Source organism: Metschnikowia bicuspidata (assembly GCF_001664035.1).
Source record: "Metschnikowia bicuspidata var. bicuspidata NRRL YB-4993 chromosome Unknown METBIscaffold_1, whole genome shotgun sequence".
Taxonomy (NCBI): domain Eukaryota; kingdom Fungi; phylum Ascomycota; class Pichiomycetes; order Serinales; family Metschnikowiaceae; genus Metschnikowia; species Metschnikowia bicuspidata.
This window is the reverse complement of record NW_017387731.1, coordinates 711,530-732,754: the sequence shown is the minus strand read 5'-3', so window position 1 is coordinate 732,754 and position 21,225 is coordinate 711,530. Positions and strand designations below refer to the sequence as shown.

The 21,225-nt window shown below is 42.0% G+C and overlaps 10 protein-coding genes across 10 annotated transcripts; 8 read left to right on the top strand and 2 right to left on the bottom strand.

Annotated features, from left to right (window-relative positions):
• Positions 1 to 162: 162 nt before the first annotated feature.
• Positions 163 to 2,095, bottom strand: METBIDRAFT_29446 (uncharacterized protein). Its single transcript, XM_018855403.1, has one exon. The coding sequence runs from the start codon at positions 1,821 to 1,823 to the stop codon at positions 339 to 341; it is 1,485 nt and encodes a 494-aa protein (XP_018713348.1). The 5' UTR covers positions 1,824 to 2,095; the 3' UTR covers positions 163 to 338.
• A 955-nt stretch (positions 2,096 to 3,050) lies between these two features.
• On the top strand, positions 3,051 to 4,160 carry METBIDRAFT_9217 (uncharacterized protein; the record flags this gene model as incomplete). The annotated part of the gene is made up of 1 exon (XM_018859335.1): positions 3,051 to 4,160. One exon carries the CDS (start codon positions 3,051 to 3,053, stop codon positions 4,158 to 4,160), a length of 1,110 nt encoding a protein of 369 aa, XP_018713347.1.
• Positions 4,161 to 4,540: 380 nt separating this feature from the next.
• PTR3 (Ptr3p) lies at positions 4,541 to 6,965 on the top strand. Its single transcript, XM_018855402.1, has one exon. The coding sequence runs from the start codon at positions 4,640 to 4,642 to the stop codon at positions 6,806 to 6,808; it is 2,169 nt and encodes a 722-aa protein (XP_018713346.1). The 5' UTR covers positions 4,541 to 4,639; the 3' UTR covers positions 6,809 to 6,965.
• Positions 6,966 to 7,741: 776 nt separating this feature from the next.
• On the top strand, positions 7,742 to 9,223 carry CYS4 (cystathionine beta-synthase; the record flags this gene model as incomplete). The annotated part of the gene is made up of 1 exon (XM_018856858.1): positions 7,742 to 9,223. One exon carries the CDS (start codon positions 7,742 to 7,744, stop codon positions 9,221 to 9,223), a length of 1,482 nt encoding a protein of 493 aa, XP_018713345.1.
• A 182-nt stretch (positions 9,224 to 9,405) lies between these two features.
• On the bottom strand, positions 9,406 to 10,287 carry METBIDRAFT_38385 (transcription elongation factor DST1; the record flags this gene model as incomplete). The annotated part of the gene is made up of 1 exon (XM_018856996.1): positions 9,406 to 10,287. The coding sequence occupies one exon, from the start codon at positions 10,285 to 10,287 to the stop codon at positions 9,406 to 9,408; it is 882 nt and encodes a 293-aa protein (XP_018713344.1).
• An 800-nt stretch (positions 10,288 to 11,087) lies between these two features.
• Positions 11,088 to 11,810, top strand: METBIDRAFT_34837 (uncharacterized protein; the record flags this gene model as incomplete). The annotated part of the gene is made up of 1 exon (XM_018856530.1): positions 11,088 to 11,810. One exon carries the CDS (start codon positions 11,088 to 11,090, stop codon positions 11,808 to 11,810), a length of 723 nt encoding a protein of 240 aa, XP_018713343.1.
• A 288-nt stretch (positions 11,811 to 12,098) lies between these two features.
• Positions 12,099 to 13,427, top strand: METBIDRAFT_37337 (cleavage polyadenylation factor subunit; the record flags this gene model as incomplete). Its single annotated transcript, XM_018856859.1, has 2 exons — positions 12,099 to 12,976; positions 13,205 to 13,427. 2 exons carry the CDS (start codon positions 12,099 to 12,101, stop codon positions 13,425 to 13,427), a joined length of 1,101 nt encoding a protein of 366 aa, XP_018713342.1.
• A 701-nt stretch (positions 13,428 to 14,128) lies between these two features.
• On the top strand, positions 14,129 to 15,055 carry METBIDRAFT_19783 (uncharacterized protein; the record flags this gene model as incomplete). Its single annotated transcript, XM_018854893.1, has 1 exon — positions 14,129 to 15,055. A coding segment is annotated over one exon (927 nt), but the record flags the coding sequence as incomplete, so codon positions are not given.
• A 515-nt stretch (positions 15,056 to 15,570) lies between these two features.
• On the top strand, positions 15,571 to 17,487 carry METBIDRAFT_93706 (uncharacterized protein). The gene has a single exon (XM_018859368.1). The coding sequence runs from the start codon at positions 15,973 to 15,975 to the stop codon at positions 17,257 to 17,259; it is 1,287 nt and encodes a 428-aa protein (XP_018713340.1). The 5' UTR covers positions 15,571 to 15,972; the 3' UTR covers positions 17,260 to 17,487.
• A 98-nt stretch (positions 17,488 to 17,585) lies between these two features.
• METBIDRAFT_76021 (uncharacterized protein) lies at positions 17,586 to 21,077 on the top strand (the record flags this gene model as incomplete). Its single annotated transcript, XM_018858463.1, has 2 exons — positions 17,586 to 18,744; positions 18,766 to 21,077. The coding sequence occupies 2 exons, from the start codon at positions 17,586 to 17,588 to the stop codon at positions 21,075 to 21,077; spliced, it is 3,471 nt and encodes a 1,156-aa protein (XP_018713339.1).
• Between the last annotated feature and the right edge of the window lie 148 nt (positions 21,078 to 21,225).

Below are 21,225 nucleotides of genomic sequence, written 5' to 3'. Positions count from 1 at the left end.
AGTGAAGTTTTCGGGTCTTGGATTTGAAACCAAGTAGATTCTGTGTGCGATTCAGAAGTGTTGAGAGATGTTGAAGTGGACAATGCAGTCTAGCGGTGAGAGTCGACCTGCAGGTAGTCTTCTTGGTAACATCTTGAGTATGTCTGAGTTTAATCTGTACCAGTAGATTGAGCTTTCACCTTTAAAGTGTCAAGGATCGCCGCATCCAAACTTAAATTGATAAAATTGATTTGATATCAGACGAAATCAAGGATGCGTGGGACCTTCTACTACTATACTCATGTGAGAGTGGTTGAGCTCCTTTTACTACTATACCCATGTGAGAGTGGTTGAGCTCCTTATCGACCCTTCTCCCTAGCCCGCTTCGGACATGAGACAAACTCCTCTACGATCTCTCCGATCATTTGCGCCTCAGTCTCGCACCGCTTAATTGTCTCACTGGCACGCGCGACCAAGCGCTTTTGTTCAATGGAAGATTGTTTGCGAAGCAGAAGCTTGATCTCCGATTTTAAATATCTGTTGTGGCCTTGTATCTCCTCAAACTCCTCATTTTTACTCTGCAATCGATTTCTAAGATATTTGATCTCAAACGACTGTCTTTGGCTCTCGTTTGTAAAATAAGTGATAAGATGATCAGCTCCCTCGTCTTTTTCTGCGATTTGAGATTCATGAATCTGCTTTTTGAGAGCACTGATTTCTTCTCTTAGCCTCTCGACTATTGATTGATCCTCAACATGAAGTGCTGCCCAATCAACAGGTGGGGCAAGAAGCTTTGAGGCACTAGCTTTAGCTTTGGTTTTGATCTTTTTGACTTGAGTGGCGTAGTTGAGTGTCTGATGTGTTTCATCATAATCTGTTGGTGAAACGCAGAATATCATCGACGTTTTGGAATTTCCAGATAAGTTTTCCTTCATCAAAAAAGTTAATGTAGAGTCACGATATGGAACAACACCCTTTTCACCCAGAGAAAGGAGATTTATACATCTTCCTAAAACTGTGAGAGATTTATTGATTTGCGCACCTTCCTTTAGTCTATCTGACTGGTGAAAAACCTGGGTTTTTGCTAATCTCTCTGAACCAGCCAAGTCAACAAGCTTTATATTAGATACCATTTCTTCAGCTGGGGCACCGACAGATTGTGAGGAGTCTGAGTTTTCCGCAAACCTAGTTTGCTTGAGGGTGAAGGTGAGTACCGCATGAGATCGCGAGCTTGCTTCGTTCATTTTTGTTGATGCTGTCATACGGAGAGAATTTCCAGTCTTCAAGAATTCAAAAAATTCCTCAAATGACTCAACCGAAACATTTGTGAGACCCTCAATATATGGCCCCAAAACTGGATCCTCTCTTACTCGGCAAACTTTGGAACCACCAAGCAAGTCCTTCACTTTCTCATTGTAAATTTCAATGAAGGAGAATGTCATTTCGCAATTAATCTTATCCATGACCAATGCATCTCTCTGGCGCAAGATATCTCGTACCATTAGCGGGATGATCCCGTAATCATTCTTTTGTCCCATCATTGTGTAAGTCTTGCCCGACCCAGTTTGTCCATAGGCTAATAAACATACATTGTAGCCTTGATAAAGATGCTCGAGTAAATGGTAGCCACATTTTTGATAAAAAGACGCATTGCTTTCGTAGTTTTCCTCGTTCTTGCTATGAGACCAAACACATTCATCAAAGGTATACACCTTAGAGCCTTTTGAATGGTCGAGATATGTTTTTCCAGGCTCGTCTGATGGCATATGCACTAAGCAAACAGAGGCATCTTCGCGAGGTAGCAGAGGCCTCACTCTTACAATGGTCTTGATACTTGTTGACATCTTGATTATTTGAAGAATATTCGCTTTGGTTTTTGATCAGGGAAAATTTGGTTGATGAGGGTAATGTGTAGTTACTTGTTATCTATATTCACGAAAACATTTTGTAGAACGACTTCCGGCGGAAAAGACAATTGAATGTACAGATACACAGACCACTGGATATTCTCTGGTAGAATAGTCTTTTGAAGTTAAAGCGCCTTATTTCTTCGACAATCGGGTTTAAATAAACGAGAGAAAGTGGAACTTCAAGTTTTTCCCTATAGTTGATTCCCGTTCTTGCCTTGATTGAAAATGAGTGGAAAAAGTTCTCTCACATAAACATCACCTGCATAGTATATCGCTGTACGTGAGAACGAGACGCGGAGAAACGCGAACTGATATTTGTCACTTCTATTTAGGCTCAGTAAATTGTCACGGTTTGCTTCTAACCCAGACTATTGAGGGTGTTTCGTCATTTTGAAACTCGTCTTCCCTCAGAATTGTGAGTAATGCGGGTATCGCTTTATCTTATCTTGTATTTCGCCGGACTTGAATTTGGCACTTCCTTCGGGGGACACGGTTTTTCGCAGTGAATACACTATTACTTCATACGTAAGGCAAAACAGGTCTACATGATATAAAGTTTTTTTTTTTTGGTTGCAGTATTATGCACATTTTTCAATGCATTCAGCCATCTACTTGAAAAACTCTGCTTGTTGGCGACATTTTTCTCCTTATCCCTTCAGTTTTCGTCCATAAAATTACTTTTTTAGCGCAACTAAAGTTCCCTAAAACGTCCGAGTTTTGGGACCATGCCATAGGCTTCCTCGGATATCGCACTCTCGGAACTCCGTGTTTTGATGTTCACAAGGAATAGGATACAGATATGTTTAAATATTTCCAAATTTGAATCTTTTGGTTTGAATCTTACTGGTTTTCTGGGTCAGAAATTGGCACGTGAACGATTTTTCTCAATGTTCTCGAATTTTAAAACAGGGGGTACTTTTATCTTTCACCGCAACTAAAGTCACATGACACGCGCAACGGGGTGTCACAAGTTCTGTGCTCCGTCTTGAAATGCCCCAGCTTTTCTTCTTCTCAACATTTTAAACCTTCCCAGCTATAGAATTCCACTTCTCAATATTGGTTCTGATTATCATACTGATTCAACATCAAAACAGCTGAAATATTACTTTTGAAAGAAAAGGGAATTTTTTAACGCAAAAGTTTACATTTCAACAAGATAGTATGACCCCCTCGTCTCACAGGAGAGCACAGAACGTGGCAAACGCTCAAAAGATGCGTCTTCTTTTTATAACACAGGATGAAAATATACCAGAGTACCTTCTGAGTGATTCTCAGGCGGCTCATATAATTCATGACAACTATAATGTGGTGAAGAAGATGCGCGATAGCCCTGAGTATTACAGTCTTCAAAGAGTATGGCCTGGTATAAGTGGGTGCACTTTTGCAGTGGTTAACCCTGAGGGTATATACTGGCATTCGGAATTTTCTGATGAGAAGGCGTGTCTCGAATTCCTACTGTCTCCCAAAGAATTCGGAATCTGGCATGCGTCTGCGGACGTGTATCAGCATATCATATCTCAATCTTCAGAAGGCACAGCTCTGAGTGAGGTTTGTGATTTCTTACCTGGAATACAGAGTGAGACATCTGGAACGCGAGACGACTCAACCCGTGGCTCTAGATCTGACCATAAAGAAAAATGCGTTCTTTCTGTACGACTCATGGAAGGAGGCAGTGCAAAGGCTCAATTCAATGCAACCGACTGTCTCAAGGATGTCAAAAGATGGCTTCAGCAGGAACTCAATCTTCTGTTGATTCCCGAAGAGGACATTACTGTCTCGAGGTATACAAATATTGGTCACTTTGAGCCGTCCAGGTATGCATTCTTTTATCCAGCCACGAGGAAAACATTTTCCGAGGCCCAAGAGTTTGTAAAACTTGAGGATCTTGGGTTGTGCCCACGCCTGGCGTTGATTTTACGACCTGATTATGATGAAAATGCAATGAAGGCGGCGCGGGAAGCAGAAAATAACACTTTCAAAAATTTGATTAGCAACACAAGTCATATTTTACAGGCATTGTACTCATTTTTTGAATACAAAGTCGATGATGCTACAAATTTCTCGCAAGAAGAAGTGGAACTTCCAGCAGACGAAAACCTCAAGCCCCCTCACTTTTTGGCAGCAACTGGACCGACACCATCTGCGTCGCCTATCAACGTCTATGGGAGCAAGAATGAAGTCACAAATGGCTCGGATGATTTCCTCGGCCATGCAGCATCTTCGCAGGCGAATGGTGAAAACATCATGAATGTTGCAAGAGAGGAGTATTAAGTATGAGCTGAAGAGAGTCGGATAGTCATCACAGTGTTCTCTGACTAGTCACTGGATTAAAGAGACTCGTGCTATTAATATGTTTGAAATGGATATATATAATATATATTTATATTTTCTTCGGGTTCGTTACACCAAGCACTGGATACTCGATGCTATTTTATACCTTATTTACTGCTCAGTTGACAATTCTTCAATTGCACCGCAGCATAACATTCTTGAAGGATTTACAATGGAGCCTCAACCTTTGAATTGGTCATTGGGCACATAATTGTCAGTAATAGCATTTTTTTTTTTTTAATTTGAAGGTTCAGAGACGATCTTCGACTTCAATTGCATGGACCTGCGCACTTGAGAGATCGATTGACGTGCTATGTGGGGAAAAATACACCGAGCACTGACAACCATTTTTCAATGGCGCGTTTGAATTCAAAGCAGACAATATTAACTGTGTGAATCTGTAAACGCTAAGTCTATCAATGGATCTCTCCACTCTTGACAGGCTCCAAGACCTTTTGAAACTTCCAGGGACCGAAAATAGCATTCTAGTTGAGGACACCTGTGTGCTTTCATGTGGTTGCTTGGCTTCAGAACAGCAGTTTGAAACATCTCGCATATGTCCTGATTGCCATAATCCCGAAGTGCACATATTGAAACCTGTATTGCCTTTGAGACAATTGTACCATATTGTTAGCGACTTGATGTCTGTTCCCAAGAAAGGGGTCGATCATGGTTCGGCTGCCAAAATGGGAAATTTCCCACTGAATACACTTGAGACGTGTTCTAAAACCTCTTCAAACGATTTATCCAAGGTAGCGTCCAAAAATTCTACTCCACCCCCGGATTTGGACCTTTTGGGGTTGTTCTGCAAGTTTGCCAGAGAAGAACAGACAGAGAAGGCGGGGCCGAAAGAACAAATACTCAGGCCTTCCCCTACTTTGGACCAGCCTTCGAAAGCATATCTGGAGCTAAAACCAATTTCTCCGGCATCACCAAAAGGACAAAGCTCTCCGTCTCAATTTCTGTGCACAGCAAAGACCACAATCCGAGATCCATCAGAGACGCAAGAAGGAAAGCTCTTTTTCGGACTCGAGGTTAACGCAGAACGTAATTTTTCTGAGTGTTTTCCATTCCACCGAAAAGTTTCCAGTTTTGCTACACAGCAGGGTAAATTGCTGTTCAGTTCAAGGACCTTGATCAAGAAAATCAACAGATTTTCCAATTCTGCTATAACCACGTACTTTGACCATGACATCAAGTGCGAGGTGACTCATTTTGTTTTGATTTCTGACAAAAAGTGGGAGCTTTATCGCTATACAGATACAAAGCCCATGCTCATCGCTTGCGGCAGACTGACTAGTGAATATGGACCAGGTTACAATGCGCTTAAATACCCCAAGAATACTGGAGTTATCATACACAATGATTTCGCTGACAAAAAGCCAGAATCAGACAAAAAAGCAAATAAAAGTGAATCTCTTCATCGACTCAAGTCATGGGATCAACTTCATTGTTGCTTGTCAGAAAGGTATTTAGTCATTCTGGGGACTAAGGGTATTATGAGGGTATTGAATGTTGATCCAACTCGGGGTGAAATTGGTCAGCCAGTATACACTTATATCATAGACTTTCCGATACGATGTATCGCTCTTGCGCATAATAACGAGCTACTAGCATGTGGTATAACCACCAAAGAAAAAATGAGTGGAAAACAACAACCATTCATCATCCTTCATCATATAAAGAATTCTAGAGAAACTGACGGTGCTGAATTTGGCCCGGTGCGAGTGAACCCGATCACAATTACCGTTCCATATCGTGATCCGCTCAAGATTTTAAATTTTAATTCCTCTTCCACAAACTTGTTATGCTGTACAGTTTACGAAATGCGGTACTTCATCATAAGTTTGCGGGGAGATCAAAGTGTCGATTACAAGAGGCCTCGGCTTATTTTTTCTGATACTAGGTCTGCTCGGAGAGGAAGAAGAAGTACTGGGGGGGACGAAAGCGTAGATGGGATAGACCATCTCCTCGAGACAGAGGATGATGACCAAGTTTTGGACAACGAAGGGATTACTGACATCAAATTTGGTCAGCCGTTCACCAACACAATAGTGATAACATCATCCTCCTTGAAAAACAAACCGTCCGTTGTCTTGAAAATTAATGGGCCTGCTTTAGATTCTCGCAAGTTGCTTCTGAAACTCTCGCTGGAAGAATCATACCAAGATACTGGACTCACACATGAGTACATTACATCGGATGACGAGGATTTGTCGCATGTGACTGATGTAGATGTGTTATTGAAAGTGCATGAGATCGGCTCAAACATATACCGTGTGGAAGTTTCTCCTCGGGGAGATAGCATATTATTCGTTGACAAACTGGGGCGCTTGCTTTTGGTTGCTACTAAAACTGGATACGGGAACATCGAGAACCAGAAACAGATGGGAACTACCATCGTGCTTCTTGGAGAAGTTTCCCCCGCTTTACGCTATACCGAGTCTGCTTCAGTCTGCTTCTCATCAGATGGGGGAAAAGTGATGACAGTTGACCGAAAAGGGATCTTTCAAGTATTTGATTTCACCAAAGGTATTCCAGGTGAGGATCCAGAGGTCATCAAATGTAAGATTATAAGTTTACGGTAGCATTAGTTGACATATATTTCACACAGGAGTATAGTATTCCATTTGGACACGTTGCGTTCTAGCTAGAGCATCAGATCGCTAAACCCGCAGCTTAAGGAGGTAATTTAATGGCCGTCATCCTAGAATTGCGTATTGAGTATCACTGCATTATTCGTTTTGACCTGTGATCTGAATGAAACTCATTCTTGTTTTTTTGCGCGTATAATAACAATAGGTTATACGCGTCAAAAGGAAGTGATGTGCTGGATCAAGGAAGAACAGCATAGCAATGATACAATAATCCTTCACCTGACCCATAAAAATGCTCCAGACCCAGGAAATTTATGTCAAGCTACTAATAGCGCCTTTACCCAAACTTGTAAAAAAATTCTGAAGATCATACACGTGGTTTTCGCGACTAGTCAACGCGAAGTGAACGGTCATGTTTTCAGGACTTTAAACTCGGATTATATCCCAGGTGAGTTTTGAGAGAGAAATTGCGTATATGTGTCTACCAAATGATGTTTGAACGAAAAGAGGTAATTTTCGAATTATGGAATGTCTTGGGGTCACGTCTTTGACACTGGACAGGAACAGTCTAATGTCGCATTTCGTCAGACGGGGATCGTCTAATTTTTTGTTTTTTTGAAAGAATTTGAGAATTTGCCAAAATTTTATCAAAATTGAAGAAACTGTGTTAATTTTCAATTAGATTTTTGCTATGTAGCGAAATTCAGAGACCCAAACCTCGAGGATTTATCGAGAAGGATGCATAGTAAATATTTCTGCAAGATTTTGTCGTTTTATAGTGAAAGTCGTGAGATATTTAGTATTTGTATGCAGGTATTTTTTAGCTTGGTGCCACAATTTTTTTTATCTCATCCACAGTTTTTTCTGTGCAAGGGCAGTTTGTTCTCACAAGGATAAATTGTCATCGAACGAATCCAGCCGATAATGTCAGTTCCACCTATTTCAAACGATGTCTTAGACTTGATTGGTAACACACCTTTGATTAGGTTAAACAAAATTCCCCAGTCTTACGGTATAAAAGCTAAGGTTTACGCCAAGGTTGAGTTATTTAACCTGGGTGGATCGATCAAGGACAGAATTGCCAAAAACATGGTTTTGGAGGCCGAGAAATCTGGCAGAATAAAGCCGGGATACACTCTTATTGAGCCAACTTCTGGTAACACTGGTATTGGTTTGGCCCTCGTTGGAGCGGTCAGAGGATACAGAACTATTATCACTTTGCCTGAGAAGATGTCCAACGAGAAAGTTTCAGTCTTAAAGGCTTTGGGCGCTGAAATTATTAGAACACCCACAGAAGCTGCTTGGGATGCTCCAGAATCCCATATCGGAGTTGCAAGGAAGTTAGAAAAGGAGATTCCAAACTCGGTGATTTTGGATCAATACGGGAATGAGGCCAATCCAGATGCGCATTACTACGGAACTGGTTTCGAAATTTGGGAACAGACTGAGGGAAAAATCACACACTTAGTTGCCGGAGCCGGAACCGGTGGTACCATCTCAGGTATCTCCAGGTACTTGAAGGAACAAAATCCGGAAGTGACAGTGCATGGCGCTGACCCCAAAGGCTCCATTTTGGCTCAACCTGAATCCTTGAATGCATCTACCGATGGATACCTTGTTGAGGGTATTGGGTATGATTTTATCCCTGATGTATTGGACAGAAAGTATGTTGACCATTGGATCAAAACCGACGATGCAGAGTCCTTCAAATTGGCGAGAAGAATAATCAGAGAAGAGGGTATTCTTGTTGGTGGGTCATCCGGATCAGCATTGCAAGCAGCATTGCAAGTTGGCAAGGATTTGACTGAGGAAGACACTCTTGTTGTTGTGTTCCCAGACTCCATCCGGTCATATTTGTCTAAGTTTGCAGATGACGAGTGGATGAAGACAAATGGTTTCAAACTTGAAGAAAACAATGTTGTGGCTGACAAAACAGATGACTTCATGAACAACAGAAGCATTAAAGACTTGGTTGCTGGTAAGCCACCTGTAGTGACTGTCACATTGGCCGATACTGTCGAGAAGACCTTTAACTTGTTGCAAAGCAATGGCTTTGATCAATTGCCCGTTTTGAACGAGTCTGGGAAATTGTTGGGCTTGATCACATTATCTCAAATCTTGAAAGCTTTGTCGACCAAGAAAGTGCAGATGACTAACTCCATTCGCAGCATTTTCTTGGACTTCAGCAAATTGGCCGACTTTGAAAAGTCGTTCTCCATTACCAAAAAGTCTGGTTTCACCAAGAGATCATATCAGACTATTACCTTGGATACCTCATTGTCGTTGTTGAACAAGTTTTTTGAGACAAATTCCAATGCCATCATTACTGACAAGGAAATGAAGCCAGTGCAAATTGTGACTAAGGTTGATTTGTTAGCCTACATGGCAAAAGAGGTAAGTCTTTAGAATGACTGAGCAACCCGACTAGCCACTAAACTCATGTCTCGTTTTGAACACAAAATACATTAATACATGAACAATATACTTCAACCCCCCAGAAAAACAAATGCGTTTCGCCATCCATGAAATTTAAATTGATACAATGTTTCATCACATTTGCCAAACACATTTGCATTTAGAACGCTTGCTTAAGAAAATTTCCACCGGTTGCCGCAATTTTCACATGTGCAAAATGTGGTCAAGGGCTCGTCCGCAGAACGAGTTTGCATTTGATAGTAACTCACCTTCTTATGCTTGCATTTGCCGCATGTGAATCTGTCAGTCACTGCCCTCTTCTCCGTAGCACCCTGAGCATCGAAGAGATTTTGCTTGTGTAATTTTTCTATCTCTTTCTTCAAAGCTTCAGGTGCCATTTCGCTTGGTGGCATCTTTATGAAGACGGCAGGCTTTATGTGTCCCTCGAGTAATCTTCCACGCAACTGAGGATTCTTTTTGTTGCGTAAGTTCATTGTGAAGGTTCTCAACTTGTTACGATAATTGTCTGTCACAGCAGCGTATTCGGCCTTGAAAACTTCGCCCTCGATTTCTCGTGCCACACGTAAAATCACAGAACTTTCATCGTCTCTATCAATTGCCAATGCCGTATATAATGCACTGATCGACGCGTTACGTGTATTGTTGTCGTAAAGTGTAGTATTAACTCCATCTGTTTTTGGATTTCTTGGCCCCAGATGGAATTTACCAGAGGCAGTTCCTGGAACGGGGCGAGATTCTGGGACATGATCGGAAGATGACTTATCCAGCGGGGCTTCCTTCAGAGCTTTCTTAGACAGCTTTTCATTTTGAACTATTTCTTTCCACTTCTTGATCATTTTCTTTACCAACGCACTAATCTCGCTGCTGCTACTGGAACGGTACTTGTTCACCGCCACACCTACTTTCGTCTCACGCAAAAGCTTCTCAGTGGGCTGAACACCGTCATTCAAAATGTTAAGGAGCTTTAAAATTGTGGCATCATCAGTGCTTTTCTCCAAATTGGAGACTGTTGACTTGATCTCTTTAACTTCCATTTGCCAAGAGGGGAGCAGTGTTTATGTGGAAATAATGCGTGGTGCACATTGAGATGGGGTCTCAGAGTGTGCACGGCACTACTTTTTGACAAAATAATAGACATTGATGATAGCAAAGTAGTCATCTTTAATTGAATTTGTATTATCTGGCAGTAGTTGCGGGTGGTTTTTTAAGCCATTGGTAAAAAAAAAGAAATCTGGAAAAGATAACGATGCAATACTTTTCAAAATCCTAAATAATTTGAAATCCTCATTTTCGACCCCCCTCTGGATGTAATTCCGTCAGATATAAAAAGAAATTTTAAAAATTCCAGATAGCTACCAAACAATGAAAGAGTTGTGTAGACTTTTCAGGCAAAGCCTATAATTTTTTAGGGTAGTTCAGTATACCTTCTTTCTGCTTCGAGTTTGATGACTTTGGACAAATTGGAGTGCCGTCATCGCCAAGCACATGTGCATTTGAAATTTAAAACCTTGTGAAAGTAGAGTCTTGGTAAGGAGGGGATATTAAGCTAGCAACAGACCGTCTTGCAAGCCCAAATTATACCGACATACACCAAATTTTGATGAAAGCATTGGTTTTGAACAAACTTTGCATTCTTGGTTTGCTTTGAAAATCGAGGTGCACAGGTCCTTATCCTCTGTGCGCTCACGAGTTATAATTCTCACTCGTCTCCATCCTTTCACTAGCTAAAATAACCAACCTTCTGAAAGTGACAAGAAGTCAAAAGCCTAATCGCAAACCCAACAGTCAGTTATCCTCAAAAGCGTTTGAAAGGCTCATTCTACTGCCGACAATAATGCTGGCAGATTCTCAAGACCCCATCATTTATTTGAGTAGCATCCCTTATGACTATACGGAAGAACAAGTGGCAGACATCGCCAAGTCTGTTGGCCCTATAACGGACTTAAAGCTCATGTTTGATTCGACAACTGGACGTTCTAAAGGATCCGCATTTGTTCGATTTTCTGATCGAGAAGCTGCATTGTCTGCCGTCAGAAATTTGAACAATATGAACGTGGGAAATCGGTACTTGAGATGTACATTTGCCAGCGATAGCGATGCTTTTGATTCCATGCCTGAGTTTTCTAACTACAACAAACTACCTCCATTGCCTCTTGGTGTACAACTTTACCAAAATCAGACTCCACAACAGGCAATATCTGCCATTTTGTCATCACTAGATCTGCAGAGTGCTTCGGAGATGTTGAAAGAAGCTCGTTCTATGAGCCTTGAAAACCCTCAGCTCATGAAAAAGCTCTTGACCCAATGCCCTCAGCTTTCCCATGCTCTTGTTGAAACGAGCTTAATGATGAATGTGACCACAAAGGATCTCGTTGAGTTATGTCTTAATAGAGGCCAGGCAAAGGTCGAAAACTTAACAGAGGACCACGTACTGTTGTTACGACAGGTAAACGACTTATCAGAGGAAGAGTTAAGTTTTCTTGATGAGAATAAGCGGAAGGTGGTTGAAAGTGTTAAAAATGAAATAAGTAAAGGTTCATATGGGATCTTGGATTAATTATACTTCATAGAGTGCACATAATGGACGTCGCCGAATGGATCTTGAAGTTCCATTCAGAATTCACAGTGACTAAATGTAAGAGAAGTTAAAGTTGGAATCCGGACCTCGGGTTCCTTTATCATTCTGATCCAGTTTCTTACCAATCGATGTGTCTATGTATGTTGTGGTATTTGATCCTCCCAGTGATTTCCGATCCTCAGACTTTGATCCGCGCACTACAAATCGTGTTGTATTTTCATGGCGCACAATTTGATGAAATAGCGTACGGCTGGACAAGTTATCGCAATGAGAAGGAATGAATCACAGCAACCCAATTTATCAACTATTTATGTCGGTCTGATTCCTTTTGACTGGAGCGAGGATAATTTCAAGGCTGTTGTTTGTGGGTTGGGAAATGTTTACGACGTTAGACTAGGCTTTGACCATATTGGCAAGAACAAAGGGTTTGCATTTGTAGAGTTTGAAACACCACAACAAGCTGTGAATGCAGCACAGCTTTTGACTAAGGTTCAAATTGTAATGCCTAGCCTGGGGCAAGTCAGAAGATTAAGGACCGAGGTCAAGGAAACATTCAGAAGTAATGACCAGAGAGCTATAATCCCTTTGAAGCCAGAACATTTGCCTGCTGGTGTACAATTCCCCCCGGAAGTCGTGGTAAAAAAGCCACAACTTCTGTGGGCATCACAGGCAAAATATGCTTCTTTTTCAGGCCCAGACATTCCCTCAAATACGCCAAATTCCCGGGGTGCGTCTCATACACCGCCCCTTCCTGGCAATATGGGAAACATGGGCTCCATTGCCCCTCCGAATTCTAGTAATACTCTTCCAGGGGAATTGCTTAAAGCGACGCATTATCTAGCGCTCCCAAAAAAGCTTCCTTTCTCAACTCCAGACAAAATAAACGAGACTTTGGGTCAGATCTCTCCGCCACAACTCATTGAGTTGATCGCCAACTTGAAGAATATAATGAATAGCTCCGACTCTGCAAGGGCCGCGGAAGTCTTCCGTTTGTCCCCAAATTTGGCAGCTTCTGCCACACAGGCTCTTCTCCTCATGGGATTCATCGATGAAGAGGTAATTCAAGAGGCCATGAAGGCTGAAATAGGCAACGCCACTCCGGCTGCTCCCATAACCCCGCAACAACAGAATATTCATCCAGGTCCGTTCAACGTATCTAATCAAGGATATAATAACAGCTCGCAGCTCCCAGGACCATACGCGCAAAATTATGGAAACAGAAAATTTGCCAACCAGGACAACACTTACAACCAAAATTCGGGCTTCAATCTGGGTCAAGCTTTTGCTCAAAATCAGGGACAAGCCTACGGACAACCTGGAATGTCTAATCAACACGCCCAACGATTCAATTCATCTTACCCTCAAAATCAAAGCTCTCATCAAAATCTGCCTCTGTTACCCCCCGCTCCAACGGGTCCTTCCACCCCATCAAGGTGGCCCAATCTTTCACTCCTGGCTCAGATGAAATTGTCCGCTTTACCAAGTGACCAGGCAGAACTTATTGCCCAAGTTTTGGCGTTATCACCAGAGCAAATCAGTGCATTACCTTCCGATCGCCAAAGCATGGTGGCCGGTATTAGACAGCAATATGCATAATATATTTACCAATTATTTTGTCATCCGAAGTCTTGCTATTTTTTCACTTCAAGAAGTCGTGAGCCCTCGAAAGCTATCGATAATTTTTGTGTGGTATTACGTCTTCCTACTAATAGAGTTATAGTATAAAATTTGGACAATTTGCTGTCATTTCCACACATATAAAGAAGATGGAGAGTTCAAAATAGTAACAACTGCAAACAAAGTCTTAAAAGCTTTGAATAAAATCAATCTCCACTTTGAGCCAGTAATATCAGGTTGTGGTCTATCATGGAACATGGAAAGCGAGTGCGATCTATCGCACTCATTATTGCAGTCCACCACCCTTTAGTAGCTGACCCAAGAAAAATCAACAACAGCTCTTAATTAAAATGTCAATAATGCATCGTTCAAATATCATCCCAAATGCCGTTAAGTGAACTTATTTAGTGTCTGACACCAGAGGGTGTCCAGATGTTATAAGTTTGGCATGCTGGCATATAGTCGCAGTGCACACCGTTGCGTGATCTTTTGCTGACTCTCAGAGACACCAGATTAGCAAGATCCGATATTATTACGATATTCGTGGGCTGCAATCACATTTTCTTTGCACTCCAAGCTGCTATTGGTATTTATGCCTTTGGATTGTCCTTATCAACAATCGAGCTGAAGTGAGCGATACATACTTCCGCCCTGCAATGAATACCAATTTTGGAAACGGAATGTTCAATTCCACCTTGATAGAAACTGATCTCGACGGAAACCTTGTTAATAATGGTGAAATGCCTTTTTGGCTTCGAGACATCATTGAGCGAGCTTTCTCTGCAAGTGGCATCCGAACTAACAAGAAAGTTGCTTCGAAAGATGCGATTGCGTCTCTCCAAAATGTCGATTTGGCAGACTTGAGTAATGATTCTTGTCCAATTTGCTATGAAACATATACAATGGAAAAGAACAAAAAGAAGAAAGCAAATCCGGAGGACGAGGTCAAAGAATCATTAAAATACGGCAACAAACTCGACAAAATTGCCCACAAGATGGTACAGAAGGGTGTTAGCATACCGACTCTGGAAGAAAACAGAGTTTTTCGTGACCCTTACCTTTTCATACCTGTTGATTCTACTGCTCATAATCATTTGAGATTCCCCATAATGAAACTATACACAAAGGATAGAGTGACACATTCAGAGATGTTTCCTGCTCTCAAGCAAGACACACAGTCTTCTGTTGATACTTCCAATTGTGAGCACATCCCTGTATCAATGCCCCACTGTGGACACGTTTTTGGAAAGCCTTGCATAATAGAATGGCTTAATGGGCACGTCAGCTGCCCCTTGTGCCGAAAAGAAGTCGAGGCCTTGAGAGACACTGATCCACTTTCCAAAAAACTAGCACTCATCAAAGAAAATTGCAATTTCGTGCTCACCCTGGACCCAGATTTGTTTGTGTCTCACATAGCCAACTGCCTGACAGACATTTTCAATCCTCCTCGCAAGACCATGAATCCCCTGGTAGTGCCCTTGACAGACACCACAGTACCCCAAGTATGGGCGACTCCGCTGTATCCTCTGGATATGGTCGCAGAATACAAGAGCAATGCAGCTGACCCACCGTTGATATTGACTAGGAAATTCCCACTTTCGCATTTTGGCAGACTGTCCTTGGGGTTTCCGGCAGCGTCCATGATAAGTACGACGTTGGATCTTCCTTTTGAACCAGAGGATACACTGATGAACACTTCACAAAATCTCCTGGCTAGTTAGATGTCAGACAATACTCAATTCAGCTAATGGAAATGTGCGCATGCACTGATTAATTGCGCAGAACTTCAATCAATTCACGAGCTGGAAAAGAGAAGAGAAAAACATTAATATAGTACAGGTTTTTGAGTAGCAGTAAGAGACCATCTTTACTTTCTCTGGTACACTATCATTTCGAAGAAATGCATGTTATGACCTGCTTTCTTCTTTACATTTGCCTAAGCCGGCTTGCAATATATCCTGTTGACGACTAGTCGTTTTGGATGAGCTGAAAAATATATGATACTGATTCACAAGTTTGGATATTGACGTCGTCGGGCTTCACACTCTACTTTTTTCTATATTTATCGGAGTTCGGGGCTTTACTCAAGCTCTCCTCCAAGAGCGCCTCTCAGACTGCTCCGAGAGATATGGATTCCTTGGAAAAAGCTGTTTCTAAGTTTCTTCGCCAGCCCTTCTAATGCCAAAGCTGAAACGGACGAGTTGCATTAGCGTACAAAATTCTCTCAAGCCTCACGTTCTCATAATTTTATGAAGACAGCAGCTTGTTTCAGTAAATGCGTGGAAAGCTTGCATCTTTACCTGAATGGATCATAACCAAAGCAATCCATTTTTTGCTAGAATGACTATCTACATATTTTGGTTAGGCTACCCGAGGCAGTTTTATGTCAAGTGACGGCTCGACCTGCCGAAGCTCAAAGCCCCTCATCGCGGTAATGACACGCGCGATTTATTAGTCAGAGTTCACAATGTTCGCTTGTGATTTTTGCACCAGCATTGCCTATGAGTGCCTCCAATAAATTCCAATGTCTATGAATACTTATGTGCGGTCGTACATCCATCAGCACAATCTCAGCTTTGCCAACTCACCTCACGTTGGTCCAGATAGCTATGGTGTACCCCAGAAAAGCGGTCATTCATCCCCATGGCCCACATTGCCACAGCCAACACACGCTCAAAATAATGGACAGGCAGGAAAAGAAGATTTTTGGAAACCCATGGACAAACTGAAAGTGCTCATAAATCCTCGCTCAATAGACAAGTCTCATTCGCCGACGTGTAAACGCTCGCCCTTGTCTTCTCGGTTCCCATTTAATGAATGCACAGATATCACGCTTAGAGAAAGCAAAATCTCTATTGACGCTTGGTTGCGTCAGTTTGTTTCCAGTAGATCATCTATTGCTTCTGCGGAAAGTCTCCGTAGCTTTTTACAAGAAGCCAATTTCACGACAAATAGTACGGATAGTTCGCAGCCAGAGTCCATGTCTGAGAATCTTCGCAGTATTTCAGCAAGCAAAAGTGAGATGAACTCTGGGAGATCTGGATTGAATCTGGCTTCTTCAGCTGAGATTTCTCCTATATTAGTCTCACCAACCCCCGAAAATGAATCTAGAAGGCGGTTGATGCAAGGTCTTAACGAGTGTTTTCATGGTTACTTGTCTCGCAAATCAGCTGTGAATTTTCACGACAATCTTTTACACGACACAGCGACTTTTCTTACGAATATGTTCATTCAGGGTTTTCTGGCATCAGAAACTCGAGACTTATGTCTGGAGATCATTGAAAGCATGAATCTGGGCGAAATAGAAACAGTGATCTTAAGCCTCATAGAAGAGGCAGAAATGAAACACATTGAGCAAGGATTTGACGACTTTCAGGACCTGCTTTCGGAGCACGTCATGCTGAACACAAATGAGCTACTACACTTTGACCAGGCTGAGCACCCCAGATTATATCAGAAGTTCAAGGAAATATGGAGGCTAAATCCTCATGCGTTTCTAAATTACAGTCTTGGAACGCTTCTTTCGTTCGGCAGCAGAATCAAAAACCGTCCGTTCTCGAACATATCTATATTTCACACGCTCTTGATCAGTATGGAAGAAGAGGCACAGAACATGAATTTGATCAGATTTTATTATGCCTTCAGAAGAGAGATACAGGCGGATCGAGAGACACGTCCGAAAGATGACTGGAGCTTGCTTAAAGAACCCATATGTCACGCCGTAGAAAGCTCCATGGCGCTAATGATGGAATCTGGAGAGATAGAGGAGCCCAGGACTTATAAAAAGGAAAAAGTCAGATTTGTCTTTTAGGCTGGCCACATTTACTCTACGAATGCGAAGGAATGTTGTGCCTGGACCAGTTGAGGATGAGACGAAACAAAAAAATGAGACTTTTCAGGGCAATACGCACTTCGAAAGCACTCAACGACGTCATAAAATGAAATACAACAGTTTTGCCTGTAGGCCTAATTATGAATTCAACCTTGAGGTGAGAAGTATTAAGGTCGCGAACTCGACCCCGCTTCTGTAGCTGCGCAATATCTGGCTACTTGCCTTCTGAGAGTGAGACACCTCACTTCACAAGCGTATCGAAAAGAAAGATATTGCAACCAGGGCCGCCCCCGAATATTACAAGAATGACAGGAAGCCCGAGTGTGGTACCCGAGGAAGAGCTTTCACGCAAAAGGAAAAGAAGACATGTAGGGGCTTTTCCATGCCTGAAGTGCCCAAAGGTGTTCTCCAGATCTGATCATCTAGCTCGGCACCATCTCAATCACCAGCCAAAACAAGTTTATGTATGCGATTTCACTTTTACCAGTCAAACAGGTGTAAATCGTAAATGTGGAAAAACATTCGTTCGGAGAGACTTACGTGAACGACATTTACGTCGTCATCTCCTGGAGAGACCTGGCGCGTCTTTGGAACCAGATTCTATCCCTGTGAAGGAACAACTAATATCATTGAGTAAAATAGATCTTACTGCACGTACAATGGAGCTGCTGGAAGGGCCATTGCCACAAGTTAGCTCGGGGATTCCCATTATTTCTGCAGTTTCGCTGGGCCTATCCATCACCAAGAACCTGGCTGCACCTAATGCTGTGAATGCAGTCGGAAAAGAAAACCAGTCTATGCATAATGAATCTGATGGTGGGCAAAAGTATTTTCATTTGGCACCCATGCCTAACGACTCCGCATCCATACCTAATCTTGGGCCTGTTAGTGAAATGCGTGTCGGGCCTTATCATGATCTACGCAACCCATCACAAACTCTATCCGGGAATCAAATTCCCTTGAATGAGATGAGATTAGAGGTTCTACCCCTACAACAGAAGCCAAGCAATTTAGGGCAGCAGCCGTTCATCACGTTGCCCAGTCAACAACGCGAATCACTACAAAAGTACACAGATGTTTCATTAAATGGGCTGCATCTCACACCTCAAAAATACCAGCATGTGCAGCTTCCCAACCCACAGCAACTGAGAAGTAGGATGAAAATGAGCTCTCATGACTATATTCCAGATGCACCGCCTCCAGTAAGACAACAGGGCCCTCTCAATTTTGGAGACGGTGGTGAACTTGTCGCCGAAGCAAACTATGTGCAATCTGAAAATGATATTCTTTCCTGGCTACTTATGGAGTCTCTGCATGATTTGGATCCAGTACAGCCGCCTGCACCACCACCTAATATGCCTGGGAATCACGAGCAACTTCAATCGATCTCGAGAATTCGAGAATGGTCACATCAAATCGAAAGTGAATTCAGTGATTACTCAAACCTTGGTCCGAAATCTTCATGTAATGTTGCTTCAGATCCAGGGCATCAGCCTTCAATGCTGAGCATGGATATTCACGATCTCAACTACTTCTTGAAAAATGAAGACCCATTAGATGACATGTTTTCAAATCTCAAAAATGGGCAATCAGGAACGTTTCAAGGGGACACACGAAGTTTCAAATTGCCTACTTCTACAGTATCATCAACCTCTCCCACAAATTCCATTGATTTGAGCACGCCTCAGTCATTCTCAGATGTTTACGCTAGTGGAATAGATAGAGGCACAGTAAAAGATCGCTTAAATCATCATCTGTTGAAGCTCAATCTCCAGAAAAATAAACATTTCTACTTGTCCAAAAACTTGTGGGCCAGAATACAGAATTCGCTCCCGGAGCTCACAACTGAAATCCTAGAGAGTATATTCGTCGAAGAAGATATGCAGAGAATAGAGCACAGAATGTCCTTTTATCTCTACGGATTTTGGGAAACATTTCATCAGCGATTTTCTGTTTTACATAAGCCCTCATTTTCTACTGCAGAAGCAGAGCCACTCTTGCTATTATCAATGCTAATAATTGGTTGCATGTATTGTGCAAAAACACCAGAAAACACCAGAAAAACAGTTGCGTGCCCGGAGTTCAAGTTTTGCATGCTCGTAGCCGAGCCTCTTCGGTTCAAGCTTTTTCAGCATCCGGGCTTTAAATGTCCAGTGAAGGTTTGGGTTTTACAGAGCTTGAATTTTCTTGAGTGGTGCGAGAAGAACTTCCTCAGTAGAGATTTGCATGAGAGAGGGCATGTTCACCACGGAACTACTGTTCAGTTGTTGAGACGCTCACCATTTCTTGGGGGTAATCCAGCTATAAGCCACAAACCAAAAAGTCTGACAAATGAGACCAGCGCTAGCGGAAGCGAAATGGAGAATTCTGATACAATTGCAGGCGACTCTGAAGATCAGCTTAATAACGACCAGAACCTTTTTCGGAATTGGGTGGAGTCAGAATCTATGAAAAGAATCACCTTTATGACGTTCTACTTGGACGTAATTGATTATATCAAGTTCAGACATACCCCACATATTTCTTTCTTCCAGCTCCAGCTATTAAACTTGCCCTGTGATGAGGAGAACCTTTGGAACTCCTGTGATATAAATGGGTCTTTTAGAAAGCTCGTTAAGCGTCAGAAGAAGCTTCAGAGTATTGCAGCCATGGAACTGCGCAATATAAAAGACTCGAACCGAGTCAAGCCAGGTATGAAGTTTTTGAATGCCTTAAAGATGCTTATGAAAGAAAAAGACCAAAGCCAAAAATACTCTTTATTCACAAGAAATATTCTTTTTGGGGGATTAGTCTCAGTTATGCATCAAATGCAGCAGACAGAGCTTCAAGATAGTTTTAGCATCCTCTCTTCAAGCACAGATCGTGACAGAACTTCACATTGGAAAGAAATTCTTATCAAATCGTTGGATGGATATGAGATAGACTTATTCTCGGACATCGATCAAACAAGCTCTGATCCATTTTTCAAAATTGAAAAGTTCCAATGCAAATTTCCAATGTATCATTTAGCACCCATCATTGGAATTTCCGATATAAATCATTATGACATTGCCATATTCAGCGGGTCAGCGCGGAATATGAGTGTTGACGCTTCATCCAAAGATATCAGGATTGTGGAGCAAAAACTCAAGACAATCTGGAAGGAGAATGGATCGATAAACTCATTCAATGATTTGGTCAATGTACGATCAGTGATACATTGTTATTGGCTCTTATGGAGTCTCATGTTTCCCCCTTTAAATGAAGACGGCGGGGCCGATGAGCCTCATAAATTCTACCGGTGGAATGCCGATCATGATTGTTTTGATATGATGTATGCGTCCAGTATTGCTATGTTGGTGCTTTGGTGCTATGTCTTCTCGACTTGTGGACTAGAGTCGTCTGTGTTTAAAGACTTGGAGGATACTTTCGCCGTAGAAGACCAAAGGTCGTATGAAAAATTGAGTACCTTGATTCAAGAGGATGGACACAGCTACCTTTTTAGAATCAGAGATGAGTTTTCGAGGAAATTGAAGAAAAAAGGATTGGCATCTGAATTCTGTATCCACAAAACAAGCTCAAATAAAAGGCAGGTTCCTTTATTCGATGCTATACAAAAGCATTGCGAAATTCTCCCGAAAATTAGCTGCAAACAAAATATCAGCGGACTTTGTTTTCTTCTTGGGACGAAGCTATACAAAAGTCAATGGGAGATTGTTCGTGAAAACGCAAAACTAATTTTAAATTGTGGTTTACGCTCCATTGGAAAAAGTACATGGCAATGTCTTGATGTATTTCATGATGACTTCACTGACTGAATCACGAATACCACCCTTTTCTCAGGGCAATCTTTGAAAAATAAACACTCTGTAGGTTTGATTCGATACCGGTCTGGAGGTTACGTTGGAATTGTGAATAGCTGTACCCGAGGCGAGATCAAGTACACTTCTTGGATACATGTTGCGA

What these genes read in the sequence shown, in the direction of transcription:
- METBIDRAFT_29446 (XM_018855403.1), bottom strand. Translation starts at nt 1,823, where the DNA reads ATGTCAACAAGTATCAAGACCATTGTAAGAGTGAGGCCTCTGCTACCT.
- PTR3 (XM_018855402.1), top strand. Translation starts at nt 4,640, where the DNA reads ATGGATCTCTCCACTCTTGACAGGCTCCAAGACCTTTTGAAACTTCCA.
- METBIDRAFT_93706 (XM_018859368.1), top strand. Translation starts at nt 15,973, where the DNA reads ATGTCTATGAATACTTATGTGCGGTCGTACATCCATCAGCACAATCTC.